General features: G+C 33.6%; 1 protein-coding gene across 6 annotated transcripts in view; it reads right to left on the bottom strand.

Annotated features, from left to right (window-relative positions):
* The window catches only part of slc12a7b (solute carrier family 12 member 7b), a 72,072-nt gene that overhangs the window by 31,193 nt on the left and 16,133 nt on the right, over nt 1-24,746 (bottom strand). For 4 of the 6 annotated variants that reach the window (XM_058766166.1, XM_058766167.1, XM_058766162.1 and 1 more), the window contains exons 2-3: nt 3,399-3,490; nt 2,284-2,415 (exon numbers count right to left, since the gene is read on the bottom strand). In XM_058766166.1, coding sequence (XP_058622149.1) covers nt 2,284-2,415; nt 3,399-3,490 — 224 coding nt within the window. Of the gene's footprint in view, nt 1-2,283; nt 2,416-3,398; nt 3,491-22,625; nt 23,071-24,746 lie in introns of those variants that run through there. The other 2 variants (XM_058766168.1, XM_058766165.1) reach the window with 2 other exon arrangements.

Here is a 24,746-nt window from a genome sequence, read left to right as displayed (position 1 = left end):
CACTGAAAAATGGTGTCAATTATTATTATTATTATTTATTTTATTTTTTTTACAATTGCTAGTAAATTCTGCAATAAATTACAAAGAAACAGCAATTAACACTGAATTAAATGAAATATTCTTGTAAAACATGTTCCAATAACCTTTAAAACATCAATTTTTACAGTGTAATTAACAATAATAACTCAATATAGAACCCAAAAATCAAAACACTAATCTGAAGAACCTGTAATGATGCATCAAAACCTATATTTTTAATCATCAAAGAACCATACAACCCAGTCAAACAGAAACCCTGTTTCAAGAACCTGTTTTAACAAAAGAGGAATTTGCAATGTTAATATTTTGAATACATGCTTAATTCTTGAAAACAAGAAAAACATCAACCATCATTTATGAAATGCAAATCAGATTTAGATCTCATACATAAGTGCTGTCACATCTAAATGGACAATTAATGTTTAAATGGAAGCTTTTAGCCTTACAAGAGACAAATCCATGCTGTCCATCCAAATCATGAATGATCCAACACTGACGTTAACACTCTAGTCATTCTTGATTGATTGATTCAATCTTCATACACAAGTTAAATCACAACTACGATAAATCATAACCAACCTGTGCACGATCAAAAAACGTAAATATACTTATGAAAGCATACCGCAGTGAGATGAACGGCTCTAATTCCTGCTCGACTCAACTTCAGTCAAATACACTATATGACCGAGCTTTAGTAATTAACACTGGAATATAATAAAAACCCAAGAGCTTCCGAGATCTTTCTTGATGCAGACAGCAAAATTTGGATGAACTGCAAAGTTTCACGCAGTCTGAGCATCTGACGCCCGTCGTCTCAGGACTAATGAGAGCGTGGTTGTCCAATCACAGATAGATGTCCAGTGACGGGGAGACTGGCTGGGGACTGTGGTTTGTGGGTATTGCCTGCCCATTGCTTCAACATTTTTACTGACTGTCAGCTATAACCACAAGAACTCAAAAAGTTGATGCCCGCTGGGCTTGAAATTGAAATCAAAGAAAAATCATTGCAATAGACGGACCTTAGACGTCATATTTAATTTAATGTGAATAAAACGAGGCTGAGAGAGAAATACAGTTCTGTGTTATGGCATGTGTTAGTTAGTTAGTTGTTTTAGTAATTTTGTTGCACGTTTTAGTCGTTTTTATTAATATTTAGATTTTAGTTGTTTAATCATTTTTGCTGTGCATTTTAGTCATTTTATTATTATTTTTTTTTTTTTTTTAAATATGTCTACATTTATTCATTTATATTTCAGTTTTAGTTTTAGTTATTTGAGTACATCAAGACAAAATAAATGAAAATGAGAAACGTTACCTTGACAACTGGCTGAATTTTTTTTATATTTATTTATTCATTATTTCAAGTTTAAAAAACATGTTTTTTATGTTTTTAGTTTTACTTAACGATGTTAATTCTGTGCAATGATGAATTACAGAAATCAGGAATCAACACTGATCTGAAGAACCTGCAATGAAACATCCAAAACTATATTTTTAATCTTCAAAGAACCATATTTTTAACCATGTAAGAACCATATAAATGTTTAGTAGTTTTGTTTTTTTGTTTTAAAAAACATGTTTATTACTTTTTATTTTATTTTTAGTTACTTTAGTACTGAATAAAATTAAACTAAATGAAATAACAATTTAAAGTTTTTTTACATTTTTTTTTTTATATAATAACATTTTCATTTTTGGTTAGTTAACAATGTTGACTTTGTGTGCTGATGCTTTATAGAAATCGGAAAATAAAACACTGATCTGAAGAACCTGTAACTAAAAATCCAAAACTATCATTTGAATCCCCAAAGAACCAAATATAACCCTAAACATTTTCAAAAGATTTAAGGTTTAGCTAACTTATAATAACCCTGGTTCAGACTAAGGTTTATTGCATTTCCTGAATGGTGAAATGGAACAATGGAACTATGAGAAGTTCAGGTCATTTCCGACATGTTTCCGTAATCAGACATTCCAAACGATCTGACCTGTATTAATTTCCTGTCGTATTTTCAACAAAGGCTAAAGAATGTAGAGAATGTGTGTCCGATTTGTTTTCGATTAGAGTACACAGACCCAAAGCGCAAACATCCTACAGAAAGCTCGGCTTCACATGTGTCTCTCACTCAGATAACTTCATGTCTAGAGATAAAATGAGTTTAGTCGGTTCTCTAGTGCCAAATTTAAAGGAAATGGTCTGAAAACTTGGGCTAAAGTCATGTGCAATGGCTCCCAGTCTGTTACCTTGACTGTTTGTTTCTTGGCACCTTCATCCTCATCGGCCTCCTCGTGTTCCCTGACGCCCTGCGTGAGGTTCGTGTAGTTGGCCAGTTTGCTGAGCAGCGAAGACACCATGGGATTGCTGTCCATCTCCTCCTGAAAGGGTAAAAGTCATGGATTTGATGAAAAACTGTAAACCAGCAAACACAAACGACTCGTTTCAAACCTCGACAATGTCTTGAAGGGTAAAAATAAACGCAGGCACCAAAATCAAAGGGTGTAATAACAGCTCTGTCTGTCCGAAATCATAAAATTACACAAAAATAAACTTCATGACCCATGAATTACTTTATTTGTGGTCAAACATGAAACGAGAATGTGGAAAACAGAGTAGAGAGAAGCCATGATGGCTTGAAAATAAACACAAAGATTGTTCAGACTTGAATGCAATAATAGAAATATCACGAAACTTATTTCACTCTAAAATTAAAAAATATTTTGCATAAAGAAAAAATACGCCAGTTTGTTTGTTTGTTACTGGCTATTAATATTTTTGCATAATGACATTATTTTAGGTCTTATTCTACTAAAAATCTTGTTATTGTAATGCAAATATATGTAGTGCTTTTATTTCGCTTAATAAAAACAATATGACCTTTTTTGCATTATATTATTTTTTGTATTAAAAAAAATTATATAAAAAATTATGATATTGATTTTAGCTAATTTTCCACCAAAATTCACATTACTACAATGCAAAAATGTATATTTTTAGTTATACCTATTATTATATTACTTAATTTGTAAAGTAAAAAAAATAAAATAAAATACAAATACAATTAAACAGAATCGATTAAAAATATATATTTTTATAAAATAAAATGAGTGAAAAAATAAATGAAAAATAAATTAAATAAAATACAAACTAAAATAAAACAGAATGAAATATGAATGAAATTACATATATACACAATTAAAAACAGTATAAAACAAAGATTTGATACAATTTCTTATTTTAAAAATAAGTTTTAATCTTATTATTTTTCATATTTTTAGTGAAAAATATGCATATTGTAAGTAAAAAAAAACAACATTATTATTCAATAACATTGAAATTAAGTTTAAAGATATTACTGTACCTCAAAAAGTGCCATGTTTTTCCCATCATATAGAGTTCCCTTATCATCTGTGTTATTAATGAACGGGCTGCTTTCCCTTGGGTTTCCATCTCCTGTTATAAACAGACAGAATGATAGACAGACAGACAGATGGAGAGAGCAACAGAACAAAAGAGAAAGATTAAAAAAGACATGATTACAGGTGATTGCAGAAGATTTGCAAGTAAAATGCTGTTTGCTTGTGAAGCGAGAGGCGTTTATGGTCTGATATGTGTAGTCTGTTGGGTAAATTAGGAAAAAGCAGACTTCCTATCATTGCCGCCGGTCAGACGTAATGATTTTCCTATAATTAGAGCATGATGGTGATCAATGTCCTCCGGTTCACTGGTCAAACTCTGTGACGTTCAGACAGTCTGATGGCATATGGTGTCCTGTCACTGAAGCACTTCTAAAACCTCAAACGTATAGCTGAAAACATGCAATTACTCAGAGGTGGACGGCCCTCGCTCACTGATCCGCCGGGGTTTGTGCTTATATATAGATGCTAAATTGCAGTGATTTAAATAAACATCTGGACTGGGCTGCATCACTATAGAATTTATTTTCAGATTACATCGCTTTATTCATTTTCTCAGACCTATAATTTCAATGCAGCATATAATTCAGATTTAGAACGACACACTGTTCCAAGAGTTTCTTAGATTAAACTTTTGTTACGCCGCAGATGCTAAATTAAATATGTTTGAACAGTTAAACTTCGTAAACAGCAAAGTCCAAGAGTATGTTTAATGGTAAAAAAAAAAGAAAAGAAAAAAGCTTTTGGAAACTACAAATGTGGCTATTTTCCAGCTTGTAGATTCATCAATCTGTGTTTGTCTAATAAACCTGGCATTGCATGTTATGATTATTGTTGGCTTGTCTGTTCATTTTGGATAAAGGCATCAGCAAAATGCATAAATGCAAATGTATGATTATGCAATGAAACCACAAGATGTTCTAAAGTGCATATGAGTCATTTTTCATACAGCCTGAAACAATAGTGCATTTGCAAACTGGTTTGAAACCAGTTCAAACTGTTTGGTGCACATATTTATGCTATTTCCAGGAGAAAACATACTAAAAGTGATGCTGAAGTCGTAGCTCACACAAAATATACACGAATGCATGACATTACATGAATGCATTTGACAGACACTTTTATAAAGCACCTTTACATGCGTTTAACAGACATTTAATCAGCAAGTGTGTTCCATTGGAATTGAAACCCTGGTGAGCATCAAGTTTCTACCGGTTGAACCACAACCTCCAGTTCTACAACTTTGCCAGAACAAAACATGCTGGCTAAGATATTACAAATCTGGCTGAGGAGTTTAACTATGTACAGTAACAAAGCAATAAACACTGAAAAGATACAAAGCCCTTAGAAGACAGATGAACCCCAGCGTACAGGGAACGTTCTGGCAAGGCTAATAGGTTAACAGACAACATTCTCAAATTCTTCAAAAGTAACATTCCCATAACATTTAAAAAATTCTAAAATGGAACATTTCCTTAAATGTTGTTTCTAACGTTCACATAACCAAGAGAGAAAAAAAAAAAAAAGGAAAAAAAAAACTCGATAGTTGAAAGCAAAAGTTCTCAGCACATATTTTTGTTAAATATGCTCCCAAATATTTATGAGACCTCTGAAATCTCAAATACCACACTATTTATCAGAAATAAGTGTGAATCAAATGAGCATTTCAGACCATATGAACCTTTATATTCAGAGGGTTTCAGTCATTCTTTATTATCTCTGGAACTGTATGAAATTGCGAGTAACTCTACAGGACTTAAATTGATCTTGTGGTCAAAACGGCAGCTGCATCTACAGAAGGTCAAAATTTGTTCTAAACCTTTTTTAAAGGACAAGTAGGTAAATGAAAATTTGCTGAATATGTACAAAATTTGAGTCCAAAATCCATAATAACGCTACCTCCAGTGAAAAGTCCATCCCCTGTTGTCTCTAACATCAAAATCCACTGACATATCCTTTAGAGCCGTTTTGGCTTGTAAACTCAGTTTGATCTGTGCAGATTTCTCTCCAGATTCAGACCACAAAACCACTTTTTCACTGTAGAAAGCAATATAATGAATAGAGGACTCATTTTAGCAACGTCTTGACGTTTTTTGTTTGTTTGTTTTTACAATCACACAGCTTTTCTCTTCTCAAGACATTACCTGATGGACTGGAGTGGTGTGGATTATTGTGATGTTTTTATCAGCTGTTTAGACTCTCATTCTGATGGCACCCATTCACTGCAGAGCATCCATTGCTGAGCAAGTGATGCAATGCTACATTTCTCCAAATCTGATGAAGAAAACTCATCTACATCTCGGATAGCCTGAGGGCGAGTAGATTGCCATTTTTGGGTGAACCATTCCTTTAAGAATGTACATTTATGCATTTGGCAGACGCTTTTATCCAAAGTGATTTACATTGCATTCATGATTTACAATTGTTCAGTTCAACATTTCCAGGGAAAGTAAAAGGTAAACAGCAAACTCTGATTTTTTGTTAACTATAATTTTTTTTTTTTAAACATCAATTGATTAGTTGCTAGTACTTGATAAAAACATCTTTTTTATTTTGAGCCTTTGCCACTTTTATTGACAGATTTATGAAGAATGTGATTATGACAACAAAACTCATACTTAAACTTTTGATTTGCAAATTATAAAGTGTTTATCCATTTACCCCTTGAATGGTTTAGCTTTGGACTATCATTATTATATTCTGTTCACATTCACATGTGCATTTATGACAACAGACACTTGATGCAGTAATGCCAAATCTCACGAGATGTGATCCACTTTCATCAAAATGACCTAGATTACAGATTATATCACTGCAGACGTCACAGTCCTTTATTCAACTGTTCAAATGCTACACAATGTGCTCCCTTCTTCCAGAGAAACACGCATGGAGAATGAATGAGCGAGCAAAATGGAAAGCAGAACAGAAACGATGAATAAACAGATGGACATTTGGCTCCTGGTGCACAAAAATGGCACAAAAAAAAAGTTTTATACTTTTGATGCAAGTTCTCCAAGTTCTTAACCAGTATTTTGACTTGTTTTCCAGGTATTTTTTTTTTTTTTTTATTAACCTAAAATAGGCCTAAATAAATAAATAAAACTCATTAACAAAAAATATTTACATTCTTAAAGCAAGCTAAAGTTACAAACTCACACAAATGTAAAATGCATGATATTTTTTGTTGTTTTAAACCCCAGCAAATTTTGTTTAAAGAAAAAAAAAAAAAAAAGTTAGCAAAAAAGTAATTAGTTAATTAATGTAATTTATTAATTAAAATACATAATATTTTAAAAAATAAATTCAATAAACATTTTTCTTTAAACATGGCTTAAAATTTTAGGCAATTTTGCTTCTCTTCTAAAGGATGTGTATATATATTTTAACTAGAAAACAAGACAAAAATACGAATAAGGAAAATTATTTTTCCCATATCTGCTGAGGACATGTTGCTGAAGATTTGCACAGTCAGAGAAAAAAAAGAGGAAAAAAGTGCAATTCTGAGTAACAATCTAAATAACCTTTTATTTAACACTGCATGAGCTGGCAAACTACGCCAAGCCAAGCTGCCATAAAATCTACAGCAGCTGGAAAGTCAGGAAAGTTTTATAGTTCCATTACAATCAGTCTGAGTTTAAACCGTAGCAGAACCAGACGGCTATGATGGTACAGGCCAAAATTACCTACAAGATCATGGAGTTCATCCGATCAGCAGCGCTGCACCGCATGTTCTTGGCTTAAGACGATTCCTTTACTAGGCATGACAGAGGAGGCGCTTTGTCCGAATGTTTGCAAACACTCTAACTGCAGACATCATGGAAGTCAAAGATCAAATATAGCAATAATCGCACCGAGAATTCAGCCTCCTCAACCACTGAGACTAAACCGGCTGCTGGTGTGACAACAATGACAATCAACTGATCCTAATAAAAGTGACCCTTCTTTGGCAAGTGAAGATGTCATAGACGGCCAAAATCAGGCCTTTGGTACCACACAAACATTTATTTACTCATGTAAGCGATCTACATAAATCTCTAAGTTGTTCTGCAACACCTGACACATGATTTGAGGAAATGTTCATCAGTCTTGTTAATTTAACACATGATCAGATACACCATTTTCACCTGCTGGATAATAAAAATATTATGAGGGGTCGAGTCATATTTTTCACATAGTTGAGAAAAAAAATATATATAAAAAATAAATTAAAAACAAAATAAAAATTGAATAAAATGGAATAAAATGCAAATGCAAATACAAATAAAATAAATAAAAATTAAAAACAGTATAAAACAATAAAATAAAACAAAATAAAAAATACAAATACAAATAAACAGAATTGATTAAAAATATATATTTTTATAAAATAAAATGAGTGAAAAAAATAAATTAAAAATAAATTAAATAAAATACAAATTAAAATAAAACAGAATTAAATATGAATCAAATTACATATAATTAAAAACAGTATAAAACAAAAAGTAAAATAAACAGAACAAAATAAATAAAATAAAAATAAATTTAAAAATAAAATAAAATACCACCTGCACTAACAGCTCATAACAACACACCAATGCAAACCAACACAGCAGAGTCTCAGTTCTTCTCAGGACAGCACTGACGGGGATCTGAGCTGACCGTCAAGCCCTTGAGTTATCAAACCCTCCATACACACTGTGACATGACAGCTGAGGATGTTTCTGTATTAAACTACAGAACAGACAGCAACTCCACCTGAAAATGGACCAGAGGATCTGACATCCATCACAGGAAGGCCGTGCAAATGAGAAACGACACACCTTTGATTTACCCTTCATGTATTCATGTTAATTCGTGTTAATTGTTTCCATTTCAGGCACATCCGTTTGCAACCATTTCAGTTTGCAACAATAAAACTAAGAACCTTCTTGATGACTCCCTTTTACAATAGACGCACGAAACAATCGTCACAAGGAAGGCTGAAATTAACATGTCAGGTAGAGCTGGGCATTAACAGGTACCGTGAATCACAGTCTCTATGGTAATAAATGGCCACGTACTCTATTTATATCGGCTAAGCTTTCTGTCGTTCTGATCTGTAAGCGGCCTACGAGGGCTTGTTTTACACCGGCTGACTGTGCAAGAGACGCTGGCAGAAAGAGTCACTCCAATCCCGTTACCCAACACGGATGTCAAGCAATTAGAAGGCCCAAAGTAAATAAGCACACGTATAAACGTCTACAACTGATGATAGTAACGCTGACACTCTCACTCAGTGTCAGTTTATTATATTCTGAATTTTATTCAAGAAAGAGCAAAACGGAAAGCAGAAACGAAACAATGAATAAACCTTAATCAGCCTATTTTGTCTGGGTTTCCAGCTAAATAAATAAATAAATAAATAAATAGCTAAACAAAAATAATTACATCCTTTAAGCAAGATAACGTTACAAAAACTATATAAATATAAAACACATGATTTTTTTTTCTTGTTTGCTTCGCAACTGATCATGAAACTTTAAAAAGTCACCTTATAAAAGATGTTTAGGTTTATTTAAAGTGAGTTTACAGGAGAAGTTAAGGCAATATTCTGATTAACGGCATTAAAAACATCTCATTCTAGCTGATTATGAAGTTTCAGAACAGCGCTTTCACATCTATTAAAGTAAGAACTAAGATTAACTCAATGCAATTAGTCAGGAAGGCCACTTAACATCAGTTTTGAAAAGGTTATATTGTGGATGACAACATTAAAATGGCAAAATAATCTTGTTCTAGAACAGCAATTTCATGTCTAAACAAAGACTAGTGATATAGCTGCAGTGAGCTAAAGTCAGTTTAGAAAAGGTTATGTTCTGCTTGACACCATCAAAATGTCTCATTCTAGATACCTGTGAACTTCCAGGAAAGCAATTTCACATTTACTGAAGTAAGAACTAGTTTCTTAATGCAACTATACAGCCACATCCTTCAAAAGATTGCTTAAAGTCAGTTCAGAAATATTTATTTATTTATTCACTTTTTAACGCCATGCCAGCATCAAGGCTATTTCCAAGGCAATCTCAGAATAAAGGTATACAATTAACAAAAAGTTATATAAAAAAAAAAAAAAAACGTTTCAAATCTTAGCCAAAAATTCTAAAATACATCCAGGTGATACATTTGTAAATAAATCAGTTAAACACACCTCTGAATAAAATCGTTGTCTATTTACATCAAAAACAGTACAATCTAATAAATTATGCTTCACTGTCATTTTTGTTTGGCAAGTAAGGCATGATGGTGGTTCTTTCCCTTTTAATAAATATCCAAGTGTAAGTCTTGTATGACCTAAAAGACAACTTGGTCATACTTAAAATTAGTAAAAAATATTTTTCTTGCATTCTATTTGCCACATGTCATTAATAAAAGAGTTTATCACAGGTTTGACATCACAGAAAGGAATCGGACACTGAAATATTCAGGTTGAGTGCTTCTTTTGCAGTGATATCCACTCAAATCACAAAAGCTGATTTTCAAAAGGTACATCTTTGTACCTAAAGGGTTCATTTTGGCACATTAAGATTACATAATAGTACCTAAAAGGTGCAAAAGTGTACCTTTTGAAAAGGTACTGCACCAGTGACAGATTTTGTACCTTTTTTTTCTGAGAGTGCACTGAAAGTCAGTTTAGAAAAGGTTATACTCTTGTTGGCAACATCAAAAAGACAACATATCTTCTACCTGAGGGTATTCTACATCTACTGAAGGTCTAGCTGAACACAGCTGATTGCAACCTTCAAAAATATCACTTAAAATCCTCTCAGAAAAGGCTATATTCTTGTTAACAACATTAAAACGGCAAATGATCTCATTCTAGATCCCTGTGATGTTCCTGAACTGCAATTTCATCAGCAATTACTGACGTAAGAATGAAGATGAGCTCAATGCAACTGGTTGCTTTAGAGAAGTTGTTCAGGTTATATTCTTGGCTGACTGCATTAAAACACCAAAACGCAAACTGCAACTAGTGATCTTTCGAAATGTCACAAAGTTAGTTTAGAAAAAAATCTTGTTATTCTTGTTGACGACATTAAAATGGCAAATAAATCTTCAGAGATGTTCCAGAAGGCTAGTTGTACATCTACTATAGAAAAACAAGATCAAGCTCAACACAACCAATGCAACACAACTTTCAAAAACGCACTTAAAATCAGTTTAGAAAAAAATCTACTGTCTATATTCCAACATTAAAAGATGAATAACTTATTTACAGTTAGCTGCTAATTTTCTTAAAGGTAGTTTCGAGACAACTGAAGTAAGAACAATGGCATTAAACATAATAGAGCAGCACTACAAACATCCACGGCCATCACAAACCAAACAGCGAACACTTACCCCGCGGGCAGGAGCTCGACCCCGGCTCCATGCTGATGGAGAAAGAGGGCGAGATGGGTCTGCCGAGGGTCCCTGGTGAGACGCGCTCAATGGGGGTTCAGACGCACTCAACTATCAGTGCTCTGATGATCAGCGCCTGTGACGCTGCCAATAAAACGCCAGAGACATCAGTCCCTGAGCGCTTGATCCCTGATCTAAACCACTCACCCAGACACGGGGGAGGAGCGAGAGAGAGAGAGAGAGCGAGAGAGGGGGATAAAGAGATATAAAAGGTAGGAAAGTGATTGATGGAGGCGACCGAGAGAGAAGGCATGCCACCACACTAAAGCTACGCTCAGTGTGATTGGAAATGCATCCAAAATAATAATCTGACATTTTCTAGTAGGCATATGTGATATAATAGAGCAAGAAAATCAATATACATTGGTACGGTGTTGGTTCACCACTCAAATGTCAAAAAATTGTTAATCATAAAAAATGTAAAATGAATAAATACAGTAAATAAATGTATTTATTTATTTATAATGCATTTATTTAATATAATTTAGTAATGCAATTGCATAGAAAAAAATGCATAGCATTTCCATTATAAATTAAATATTTTATATTACAGTAAATAAATTATTTTAAAAAGCAACATTCATTTGTAATGCATTTATTTAATATTTTTATTCTAATATTTAGAATGATTCATTATCATTCATTAGCATGTCATTATCTTTTTTTTTTTTCACAACAACAAGATTAGGATAGGTTAAAATGTATAAGGAAAGTTTCCGACATTAAATACATATTGTTGCCTTATAAAGTTCATTAATTTTAAATGGTTCTAATATATTAAAGTTTATTATATATATATTTACATAAATGTGTATAAATATATAATAATAATAATAATAATTAATAAATAAATAATAAAATAAAGTATAATAATTATAATTATAAATATAAAAATACAAAATAATTAAAAAATACATTCAGAAATAAAATTCACAAAACAAGGTTTCTGGAATTTTGTGTCATTTCATTATTTTCATTACTTGCAAAAAGCAATAAGGCACTAGAGGTGGTGTTATATACAGCTGTGTGTCGTGTCTAACAAACACTCTGTAGTCATGACTATAGTGATAATATAGCACAGCCTCCCATAGCTTATTGCTTTATTGCTCACTTTACGAGTGCCATATTAATTGCTGCTCATCTAGTGGCTCTTTATCAGCATGTGAACTGGGTAGTAATCACTTAACCAGATTAACCAAATCCTGTCCTTTTTAGAAAGCGTAGCAGGCCCTGAGGAAGCAAGGCCCACGCAGACAGAGACTCTTCATTTACAACACTGACCTAAACACGAGGGATGAGGTTGCAGGTTATCCATATGCTAAGTGTTCTTAAGAAATGGACACTAAACCCTCTGTTTATATCCAAAAAATGACCAAACACAGATAAAAAAAAAAAAAAAAAGTGGAAATCTTCACATATGTGATTAAAAAGTCAGACACAGGCTTTCTATATAAATATTTTAAATTATCAGATTTTTCTGTGGGTTTGTCCTTGCTAGCGGTGGTCAAACGTCAGCAGCGGCGCTGTAAGCCGTTAAAGCCTTCAGGTAAAGGAGCGTGTTACGTAACAGAGCATGCTGGGATTGCGGGGGCTGTGAGGGGGAGGGAGGGACTCAAGACCATTTAACACACAAACCCCGGTGTGACTTCAGCTTCATGAGTGTGAACTGGGCTGGGCAAATTTTACGATTTTATCGATTAATTCAAAATTAATGTTTTACCACAATTTTATTTCTTTATAAATTGAGAAATCTAGATTTTGAATAGAAATATTACCAAATGTTAGAATTAGACACTGACAATATGCCAATGATGAAAGCAAAGAGAAAAGAATGATCCAACCGCATGATTAATCGCTCATGTGTGATGTGCTCTGTGAAGATCCATCACTAGGTGCCATTCACACAGAATGCGCTTTTGTGTTATCAAAGATGCGACGCAGGCAGTGGAATTGAAAAAAAAAAAAAATCAATAATATGGGAGTTGAATTTCTTTAACTTTAGCGCTACATTTTTAGAATTCCATTTCATGCATGAGACACTGCAAGAGACACGCGTCCATGTTTACATAGAAAAAACAACGGAAAAGCAGCGAGATCGAATAAAAAAGCCTGTTGATAGGGCTGTCACGATAACTACTTTTTGTTGTGCGATATATTGCACCAAAATTAATTGAGATAAACGATATTATTGTCATTTTAAGACAATTTTATTTCACTTATTATGTAATTACAGTATGACAATATAATAGCATAATAATGCAAGTACACTCTTTCAAAGAACAAAGAACATTTTATTCTTAAGAATATTTAGACATTGGAACCGGAATGTGAAAAAAAATATATGCTAAATAAATAAAACAAATACCGGCTCATTCACGTTAACTGGCTCTCCTCTCTCATTCGGCTTAAAGCCAAAATGTTCCCACACCGGAGCTGAAGATTGCGGCTTTGAAACCAAGTCCATTGGGACTTGTTCTTAACTGGCTGTAGTTGTCACGAAACACTTTATAACGCAGTGGGTTCACGCCTTCTCTTCACCTGTCGCTGTCCGCTCTGTGTGCGTGTGTGTGAGGGAGACGCTGCCGCCCCGCCTCCGCCACAGAGAGCAGACAAGATGACAGAGGCAGCACGATCGACTAAAATGTTGGTGATATTCATTTTTATGTAAAAAAATTTATATAATCATTATTTTTAATTATAAAAAAATGATCAGTCGCAATATATCGCGGCACCAAAAATGATCGCGCTCATTTCCATATATCGTGCGATAAGTCGATATATCGACTATCGCGACAGGCCTACCTGTTGACTAATGACTATATTTCATGTTGCATGATGCATCATAGTGACAGGCTGAAAACTGCTGTTCATTGTCTTTACAGAACATTTATTAGTTAATAATAGTCTACTGGTGTTATAGCTTTTATTTTGAATTTGAATTACTTTGACTTTTGAGATTTTTAAAGCATTTTCCTTGGATTATTTCTGAACATGTAATATGTATAAGACAAGTTAGTACAAGATGTAGCAAAGATATTTATCAAGTGATTTGTTTAACCTTTACATCATGTTGACAACTTCATGTGGTGCACTTGGAGGGTTAATAAAGAAAAAGTTACTTGAATAATGTTGTAGTTACATTTTCAAGTTGACTAGTTAAAAATCGTAAAAACCGGTCAAACATTCTGAAAAAAATGTTTTGTTTTGTTTTTTTCAAAAGTTTCAAAATTTCTCATTTTTAATAAATAATAATAATAATTACAGTAACAAATAATAGTGACAATAAATAAATAATAATGCTTTCATATTTAATATTAGTAAGTTGGTACTTCGGTAATATTTTATAATTTTTATATCATTACCATTTATTTTTGGATGTTTTTTGTACACAATTAAATTATTATTATTGTTGTTGTTGTTTTAATGTTTATAATGTATTTTAATAAATTACATGATCAAATATTGTTATTATTAATCCTGTAGCCTAAAGCCCAACACTGAGGATTTGATTCCTGTCTGATAGTCATTATTTCTGTTTGTCACAAGCTCTTCATGTCACACGCTCACTTCCTCTGAGCCTACAGAAAATAAAGAATCGGGACACAAGGATGTTATTTCATTCAACAAAGTCTCTATTATAAGAATAGAAACCATCCACGACTAAATCAAATTAACCTTAGAAACAATTCCATGCATTTTAACAGGCAGCATCTATCAAAAACTACAATAAGCTAAACAACGAGTGAGGCTTAAAGTCAAAAACAGTTTATCTGCAAAAACATCTCATCTTAAATATCTTATCTCTCTAAATATTTATTAACAAAAGCAAGGTTTCTCCAGCAGAGGGGGTCAGTGAGTTACTGACAATGATAGATGAGCTTTAAATCAAGTCTGTCCTACTGTTGCCCGAACATAGACTGTGTCCAAAGTGCACATTACTCACACTACTGCTGAAGTACATCGTATATACACAGCATGCAGAGTTTGTGCATGCATGGATGATGGAATACGTGACTTCACCTTCCATTTCCAGTGTAATGAAAGAACCGCAAGTAAAATCATCTCGTTATTGACTTTAAATACATTAAAAATGCTTTAACAACGTGTTTAAATCATGCATAAGTCAACACTTTTTCCTTGTATATTTCTGCATAAATGTCTGTTCATTAAGATCTCTAATTGAGTTTCTAATGGACTCCAGCAGCAGCAGCTGTGTTTCCAGCCGCTGATTTCTGTGCATCAGCCAGAGCTGTAAAACTGAAGAGTAATTTCATCTTGATGTAATGGCAGCGGTGAATCAGCGCAGCGCAGCAGGAATAACAAGCGCAGATTAAACCAATGTTTGAAAGGAGAGCAGCTACTGCCAGAGAGGACCAAATCACAAAAAATGCAATGTAAGGATTGACTGAAGTGATTTAGTCAGCTGAGAACTCACTCTGCTTGTTTTCAGCATCTCGAGGTTGCGCTCGGTCAGCCTTACATGTATTACAGATACTCCTGCACACAATAATACTGCAGCTCTGCATGACTGCCTATTTAATAAGATTCCATTACAGACATGACAGAGCAGGACTAAGTGGCGTTTTGCATGATGGTCTGTTCCAGAACAAACTCCACATCAACTTTGACTTCTTATTGTTAATTTTATTTCTTATGCACTAGTTATGGTTATTTTTAAATGCCTCTTATGCAAAGCACTTTCAGTTACCATTGTGTATGAAACATGCCACATAAATAAACTTGCCATGCCAAGGGCACACCTAGAAAACGCAGCACGAAGAATAAATCAGTCAACCAGGGTTATTATAGTTGACCAAAGCTGAAACTAAATTGCCAAAGTTTTTATTTTTTTTATTTTTATGTATCAAGTTTTTAATTTCATATTTCGTTTTATTTTTAGTTATATTTAATTAGTTTCGTTTCATTTTAGTGAAGTTTAAAATATGACTATTTTTTAAACATTTTTATTTCAGTTTTATTGTTTATTATTATTTGTTATTATCAAGATAAATTAAATGAGAAAGGTTTCCTTGACAACGTGCTGAAATAAAATAAGTGTTTTAACATTTTTTAGGTTTATTTCATTTTAAATAACAAAAATTGTTTTATGGTTTTAGTTTTAGTTAACTATAATAACCCTGACTAAAATTATTAAAACTACAAAAAAAAAACTAATTAAATACTAAGTAAGTAATGGGAAATATGAAAATAAAAACAAATTCTAAATCTTAATAAAAACTGTAGGCCTTTTATTTATTTAACTGTTTATTTTACTATCATTATGTTGTTATGTTATTGTTCACTACCCTTTTTTATGGTTGTTTTTTGTTTCAGAATTGCTGTTTGCATAGTGTGCAAGTACTTCAGTTAGTATTATATTTTCTCCTTCCCTTTTATTTCTGCTGCTCATGCATAATTTGCATCATATGACAGATTCTTTAGTGTATAACTCTGTTTTCCTTTCTACTTAGAGTTAACCTGGTTTTATTTCCATTTGCTGCATGGACCCGTTTATTACAAAGAGATTTCCATTCACATATTAAGTACATATAAGTACATATACATGTTATCAATCAATCTGTATGTGTATCTGTAATTGTATGGTGTATTCTGCTAAGGTGGGAAAAAAAATGTATAAGGAAAAAAACTATAAATGTTACTAAAATAACACTGCAAGGAACAAGTACACATTGAGGAAATGACTTTAAATGAATGCCACAGTTTTAAAGTACAGTACATGAAGTAGTAAACTTCATTCATGCTTTTTCTTTTTGAGTAGTTTGCTACACAATAAGATACTCAAATAGAGAAACATCAAAGGAGTCTAAACATGAAGCATTTTGACTGAATCATGTGACCAATATATGAACAAGAGACCCAATTAAATGAACCCTGAGCAGAACCAGGCCTGTAAAACATTCAGATCCTTACAAGGCAACGAGACGTTCAGTGTCTTATTATTAGCACAGGCACTACATTTATAAGGCTGATTGTGCACTGTTATCTGGTTTAAATGCTCATAACTTGAAGGTTATTTCAGGCCGCTGGATTCTGAGGAAGCCGCCAACCTGCTGAAGGAAAAAACGAAATGTTTGGCCATTGCTTTCTCAGACTTTTAGGCTGTAAAAATTAAAGTTTGGATAGAAAGCCGTTCTCTGGAGGAACTGATGCTGGGAAAGGGAAAGTGTCCGTCAGAGGATGTGGAGCCGGCGGGTCAGCACTCAATGTGTCGCAGCAGCAGGGAAACACACACAGACTCTTATCGGCCGCAGCACATGGAGACCAGAATCGGCCTACCAGGAAACAGGAAGTGCAAGGTTCTGAATGACAACAGATCGGCGAAAAATGTGCTCAACAATCCTGAAACAAACTGTACGAGGGATTCGGATCATCTCTTGTTGGTGTTACCCACGCATTTCATTTAAAAACTCACATGTTTTCACCTTTTGGGGCTGCTTGATTGCCAGTATTGTAGGAAGTCATTATATTAAAAGGATATTAGAGGAAAAACCTATTTAATTAGTTCTAATTTTCAAACAGTTTAAGTTGAAGCACTAAAATTACTAACTGGAAAAAAAAATCTAAAACTTAAACTGAAAAAAGGTACAATTAAACAATATTTAAAATAAGCTAAACTAATAAAAATGACAAAAGCAAATAACAAAATCACAAAAAATTTTTTTAATGAAAATGGAAAGTATAAAAATAAAATCTAATTCGAAAATATGAATAAAAACTATAATAGTATAAAAACAAATACTAAAATAACACTGCCTTCTTGTTAATCCAAATCCATACAGTAGGCCCCTATTTTACTTTTTCTGGTAAACACACAAAAATGCAGCTCCTTACCATAAACAATGATTTTCTTCCTCAGTATTTTTGTCTTGTTTTCCAGTAGAAAAATTCTCAAATCAAGATCCATTTACCAAGAAAGCAAAATAACACAAGTCCTTTTTTTCCAGAAAAAAAAAATCAAAATTAAGTGAGTTTTCACCTAAAACCCAGTTTATGTTTTAAGCATAAACTCGGTTCATTTTGATAGCCTATTTTTTTTCACTTAATATCTTCAGTAATTTTGTGTCTCAATTAAGTGTATTTTCACTGAAAAACATCCGTAAAATGGAGCTGAAGGTACCGTGCTAATATGAATTTATTGTATTGATTTTTCACAGGCGTTTTACCTGTATTTTGAATGATGTATTGCATTTTATTGAAGGAAATGTCTGTAAGCTTAACAGAAAAAAATTATTAGTATTTCTATTTTTCTGCAGTTTTTTTTTTTTTCCTGCAGTGTTGAATACTTGTACTGGAAAAAAAGACAAAAATACTTAATTTAGAAATCATTTTTTCAGCAAAAAAAAAAACAACAACAACAAAAAGTACCATAAAAGAATCATAACATAATCCATAAGACCCAGGCAGAATATTCCAAGTCATATAATAGCTTTATTTGAGGAACAGAATGAAATTCACCAAAATGTCATTTCCTAATGCTTTGGATGAGTTAGGAAATGCAGATATCTGAGTTCAATGAATAACCTACATTTTGGTCTGTTCCTCACATAAAACTATAAACTGACCTCAGAAAACATCTAAAAATTCCTCTTTTGTGATCCACAAAAACAGCATACAGGGTTAAAATTACATGTGCGTGAGTAATGAGACTTTTGGGTGAACTATTGCTTTAAGATACACACATAGATGTGTAAGGAAAACAGTGCAGAAAGTCTTATCTGTGATTATGAAATTCAAAACGAACACTGCTGGTTTATCAGATGTATGCAGTGGAATGTACAGTGTTAGGGTTTGTCTCACGTGCAAACACATGTTGTGTAAAGAGGGTGCGGTGTAAACGCTGACACACAAACACACTGCAGGATTTCTCCACATCTGGTTGGAGTTACGGTGACAGAGGGGAGGCCTGCAGATCATGACGTCATGGGAACACAAAAACTACAAAACACATCCTAGAAGGACGAACGAGTCTTTGTGCTCTCGCTGATATCAAGCACAGCCCAGATTGTGAAATACACAAACAGCAGTGAATATGCAGGACTGCTAACGAAGCTTAAAACCCCAAGACTTCATCTGATCAATAACACTGTCGCTGCCACATTAGTTCAGGTTCAAGGTGAGCTGGGACAAATGTGTCCGATACTTTGTAACATTTACACTGCGGTAGACATATTTGCATGCATGTCAGTGGTAAGGACTGTTTTACGTTATTTACATCGGAAAAGGATAGAAGAAACATGGAGTATTAGGAAAATACATAGTGGGATGTGTCCCAAACAATTCAATACAAGGAAACAGCATGTTTTTTTTAAGTGTAAACACAATTTGGTCGCAAATTCCATGCAATACAGCTCGTCCAATCAGAATTCAAAATTGAGTTTTTTGTTTCAACCTGAAGCGCTTCATAAATGTAAAGCTGTTTTTGCAATGGTTTTAGATTTATTCAATGAAAATAAAAAGAGAAATTAAATGATTTCATTTTTTTCCTATGGTGGTAGATATTTTCATGGATATCAGCAGTGAGGACTTCTTTATTCATTAATTACATGTGAAAACGGCAGAAGAAATGTGAAACATTATGAAAATATAGAGTGGGACGTGTCCAAAAAGAAAAACATGTTACGTTTTTAAGGTTATAGGCATAAAGTATAATTGAGCTGTTCACAATGTCCAAAAAACCAAAACCATGAGAATTTAGAGTATAAACAACATTAGTTTTAGTAGTTTGAGTCTTTTGTTTTGAACTCTGATGTTTCATAACGTGAAGCTGCTTTGCTGTTTTGAATAATAACAATTCCCCCAAAAATGAGAAAAACCAAAAGTAGCAAATTTATTTGTAAAGTATTATTTATTTTAATTTATAAAAACATTTTTCGTTGCTTTTCTAGCAAAAATAACTATATTATTATAAAATATTCCATAAACTAATTAATTAATTAAAGACTTTACAAAAAAAATGTACAATGAGATATAAAGATTTTGTATCAGTCTTTAAGTAACATGAAGTTCCTCAAACGGTTTCATTGCCATATTCAATCTCGGTCTGTCTGACACAATCAATCATCTCTTTAGAAAGCAGAAATTCAATCTGCACTCAGTTTGACCAGTCTTTCTCTTCTAAGCAGTCGTGGTTTCATAACCAACCGGCGACACACACAGACATTTGAAGCCTCCCTCATTACACACACTATGCATGAGAACTGACTTTTAGAAATGAGTCCATCTAACCACCAACCACTTCACATCCATGTAGAAATTCATTCATTTCCATGCATACTCTCATAATCCTCCCTATGCATTAAACAAACACTTAGAGACAAAACATCTGTTTTCACAGCATTAAAAATGCATGTTGTGCAAAAGTTGATGCTGCTAACCTTAATTATGGACTTACTAATGAATAAAGAGGTTTCCAAAACAGGGTGGAATCATGATTCACTGCCATGGAATCATCAAAAATTATATTTTAGGGCCACTAACAACGGTTATCATACGCACAAGCTGCTGCGCTGTTTAGGACGTGGATGTTTTTAATAATCATCTTGCTTTGTGCCGTCGAATCAGCAGAAAACTGAAGACAAATGTGAACCAAACCTGCTGTTATCAGTTTAATAAACATCACACTTCCAGTGATTTCTGCAGCATTGCATATGCAACGCTTAAAATGATGTTTAATAAAACTTAATCCAACAATGCAAGTCCATATAACTATATTTATTCTCGCTGAGCTGAAAGCTTTGAGTAGATAAAGCACACGCTGAGAGGGTTTACAGTTACACTGTTATTCAATTTCAGGTTGCCTTTTTCATGGGTGGAGAGCTGGAATAATTGGACACAGATGTCGGCTGCAGCGCCGTATCCTAGTAATATGTAATCAGGCAGAAACGCAGGGAGTGAGAGCGTCCTTATCTCTAAGGAGGCTCTTGTGGTTAGGGCCTGAAATCAGCTCTGTGTGGACACAGTGGGCCGTGACCTTCATCTGTAACGTCCCAAAAGATATACAGACAAAGAGCAGCTCCAGAGATTACGGTGAATGTGAAGGGTGGGGTCTTAAACTCCCACCGGCGGGAACCAACAGGAAGCAAGCAACATGACAAATCAATAGCATTGACTGGAATCTGAGTCCGTGTTCATCTCACAGGAGAGTCAGGGAAGAAAAACAGCCATTGCACAACACTGAAAACTGCCCGCTTACATAACCCTTAATATGCATTCAGTTGCTCTACTGAGTCTGTAAAATTTGGGACATAATTGTAAGCCAGGGTAGCAATTAGCGGGAGAAAAGCCATCAGCGGGTGCATCGTGTAATGAGGGTCAGGTTCTGAAGATGAACTCAGTGACCTGTGCTTATTACACAGCATAATGCAATTTATAACAGAGAGACTGGCACTAATGCTAGTAAAAGCTGGAAAGAAATCAGTTTTTCTCAAACAGAGGAACAATAATTTCAACCTACATGTAAGCAAATATTTTCAAAATCTTTAATGCATGAAGTAAAATACCATAAATAACTAGTTTAAGATAATCCATGCTTGTGTTCAACACTGTTTTTCATTAAATGAACATAAGAACAAGGATTTAAAAAAATGGATAATATGTTATACATCTAATGTGTTATTATATAAATAAAAAATATTTTATACATTTTTTTAAAAGTATTTTTAACTGCATATAGGTGATTTTTTTGTTGAAACGTTTTTTTAAAAAGTAAAGTGTCACAGGAAACACTTCAGATTGACAATGCAAACGATTCACCGAATCAGAAACTCGATTCACTGAAATTGATTCACATTAATGAATCCTACAGCTTTGACTGAATTTGAGCAACTTTGAAACATTATTATAAACATTTCTATCCTAATGAGACAAGAATAATAAAATTAGAAAATTTACCATCCAAATACTAAAGTGCATTATTTACACTATTCATGATGATGAATTTCATGATTATGAGTTTCATTTAAAAAGGCTTTTACTAACATTTTTATCCTACTGCCCTCAAAAGACAAGGCTCACAATTACTGCAGTTTAACGATAAAGACCTTCAGAAATTCAATATGGACAAAATCTTGCAATAAGCATTATGGTGATTCAATGTTTTTTTTACTCACAAAATCACAGTGAATTTATCATGAACATTCGATATGAAACACTACTAATTAACTTCTCTATCCTACTGCCCTCAAAAGACAAAGATCACAAAATTAGTCTGATTATAAACTATTTTAGAAAACTTTAAAAGTGCATTAAAATATTGCAACATTCGTTTATGTTGCCAGCAAAACTCAGTGAATTTTTTGTGCATAATCAATATATCACCCTGCTTTAGTTGGCACAAGAAAGATGCTGTAAAACGGGATGTATAAATAAGAGCTACTCTGTATACTGCCAACATTTATGCAATAAATGCACAAATATTGACTCCATTCAGCACATCCAGTGATGACGTGCACTAAAAGAGGCATTAAACGACCAACACAAAGCTCACGAAATGACAAAAGATGCAAGAAACATTCTGGAACAACATCACATGAGCTTGTCTTCAGCACATGCTCCTCTCACCCATGTGAAAAGAGGAAAAAGAGAAGGCGTGTTCGCTCAGCGCAGAGAGAGAGAGAGAGAAAGACAAACAAACTCTGGACAGTGACCCGCTCAGTTAACCTGAAGCAGCACGTAACACCAGATCCAGCCGTGCTGTTTGGATTCAGTCTGGAAAATTCTCAGAGGGAACATCTCACCTATGGTTTCTTCATCCTCCTCCTTCAGGACATTGTTGTCATCCGAGTCTTCCTGAGAGGACTTTCTGCCATCATCCACAGGGACCACGGTGAAGTTGGTGGGCATTTTCTCACCATGTGAGGCGTCTGTCTTTCTCCTTATCTGTCTGTCTCACCCTCTGCCTCTCCACCTCTGCGCTGGCTTGTTTGAGTAGTGGTTCGAAGTTCTCAGTTGTGCTCCTATCTCTTTGACACCGGCTCGACCATGTGACCAGCCCGCCTCCATATAAGGAAGCAGGAAAGCCCTGCCCTGTGGGCCGTCCTTAACACTCACAGGAGCTGCCGTCTCCTTTCTCGCCTGCGGCAGTGTGAACCCCCACAGACACAACAACACACCAGATAAAGGAAGCTATTGACTACGAACCTCTTCTAGAAACTTCCTCCCAGGTCAACAGGGTTATTATCATTTAATAAAAGATTTGTTATACTTAAAGTAAAATAAACGTTAACCAGAAGTAAATAAAATATAAAAAACAAACTACTTATTTTATTTAAATTAGCTGCCAACAAAAAATTTCTCATTTTTGTTTTTTTGTTTATTTTACTGTTAACTAACAAAAATGTACTAAAAATGTAACAAAAATATTTCAACAATTTAATACCATATTTGCATATTCATGGTTATCTAATGTTGGTTAATGGTCACATGACATGCATGCAGGTGAACAAATTAAATATTTTATCTTTTTAGAAAGTGTTTTATTTTACATTTTACATTTTTTTATTAAATTAGATTATTAACTTTTTATCAACTCACAAATCCCCTGCATTTCTGCAAACCTCTGTTTAAAAAGCAATATAAGGAATTAAAATGTGTATTTTTTTAATTTATTTAATTAGCAATGGAAGTCCTTCTACGATCACTGAAAATCTTTTTTTGATAAAAATATAGCTTTTGAAAGAAGTCTCATGTTCACCAAGTCTGCATTTATTCAAATCAAAATACAGTAAAAATGGTAATATTGTGAAATATTATTACAATTTAAAATAACCGTTTTGAATATATTTTAAAATGTAATTTATTGCTGTGATCAAAGCTGTATTTTCAGCATCATTGCTCCAGTCTTCAGTGACACATGATCCTTCAGAAATCATTCTAACATGCTGATTTGCTGCTCAAAAACATTTTTGATTATTATCAGTGTTGAACACAGTTGTAATGCCGAATATTTTTGTGGATACATTTTATTTTCAGGATTCTTTGGTGAATAGAAAGTTTAAAAGAACAGCATTTATTTGAAATATATTTTCTAATATTATAAACACCTTTACTGTCACTATTTATAAATGTAATGTGTCCTTTTTGAATAAAAAAGAAAAAAACATTTAAAAAGTAGTGCAAGTCGTACTACAGATGTAAAATGTTGCAAACCCATGTGTGAACAAAAAGCATGTGAAGTGTGTTATTTCTGCAGCAATAGCGGTACTAAATGAAATTGCATAAACTACAAATGACTGCATATTGTCCTGGGATAGAAGGAAGTATTTTAACATAAAAGCAGCAATTCAAAGAGCAATAAACGTTACTGTAAACACGTTTGTGAACCATGCACATGTAATCGCACTCGTCCATGTGCACATTGAAAACACAAGCCCATGAACACAGTAGCCTATCATTAAAGTAGCCGAACAGCATAGCTCTGTGGTTACAGATGGTTATTTATTTTAAGGAGCGCTCATTCCACACGAACAATACAAGGCTTGACATAAGGTATATGGATCTTTTGTAGTAACGCATGGCTGCAATATTTCCCGAGCAGTACAAGTCATGAGCTGTTTTGTCTTCATGACCCTTGACGTGCAGTTTAGTGCAGAGTAAAGACAAGCCTGCACTGGCTGCATGAAACATCTAGATTTACATCGAACAAAGGTTTAGATTGGGAAACTTCGAGAAGAAAATGAGAAGTGTGTTAAAGGTTATTCGACTCTAATAAATCTAGTCAGATCCGAAACAAGTTGACTAAAAATACTGGTAATTTTTCTGCTTGTTTTTTTACGTTGTGGTTATGTGAATTTCTTCAGCTGAGTTATGCAACGGAGACTCTGTTTTTGTAAGATTATTCGTGGAATTAAGAAACACCT

The sequence above is a fragment of the Onychostoma macrolepis genome, chromosome 24 (assembly GCF_012432095.1).
Source record: "Onychostoma macrolepis isolate SWU-2019 chromosome 24, ASM1243209v1, whole genome shotgun sequence".
Taxonomy (NCBI): Eukaryota; Metazoa; Chordata; class Actinopteri; order Cypriniformes; family Cyprinidae; genus Onychostoma; species Onychostoma macrolepis.
This window is presented reverse-complemented; position numbering and strand designations above follow the sequence as displayed.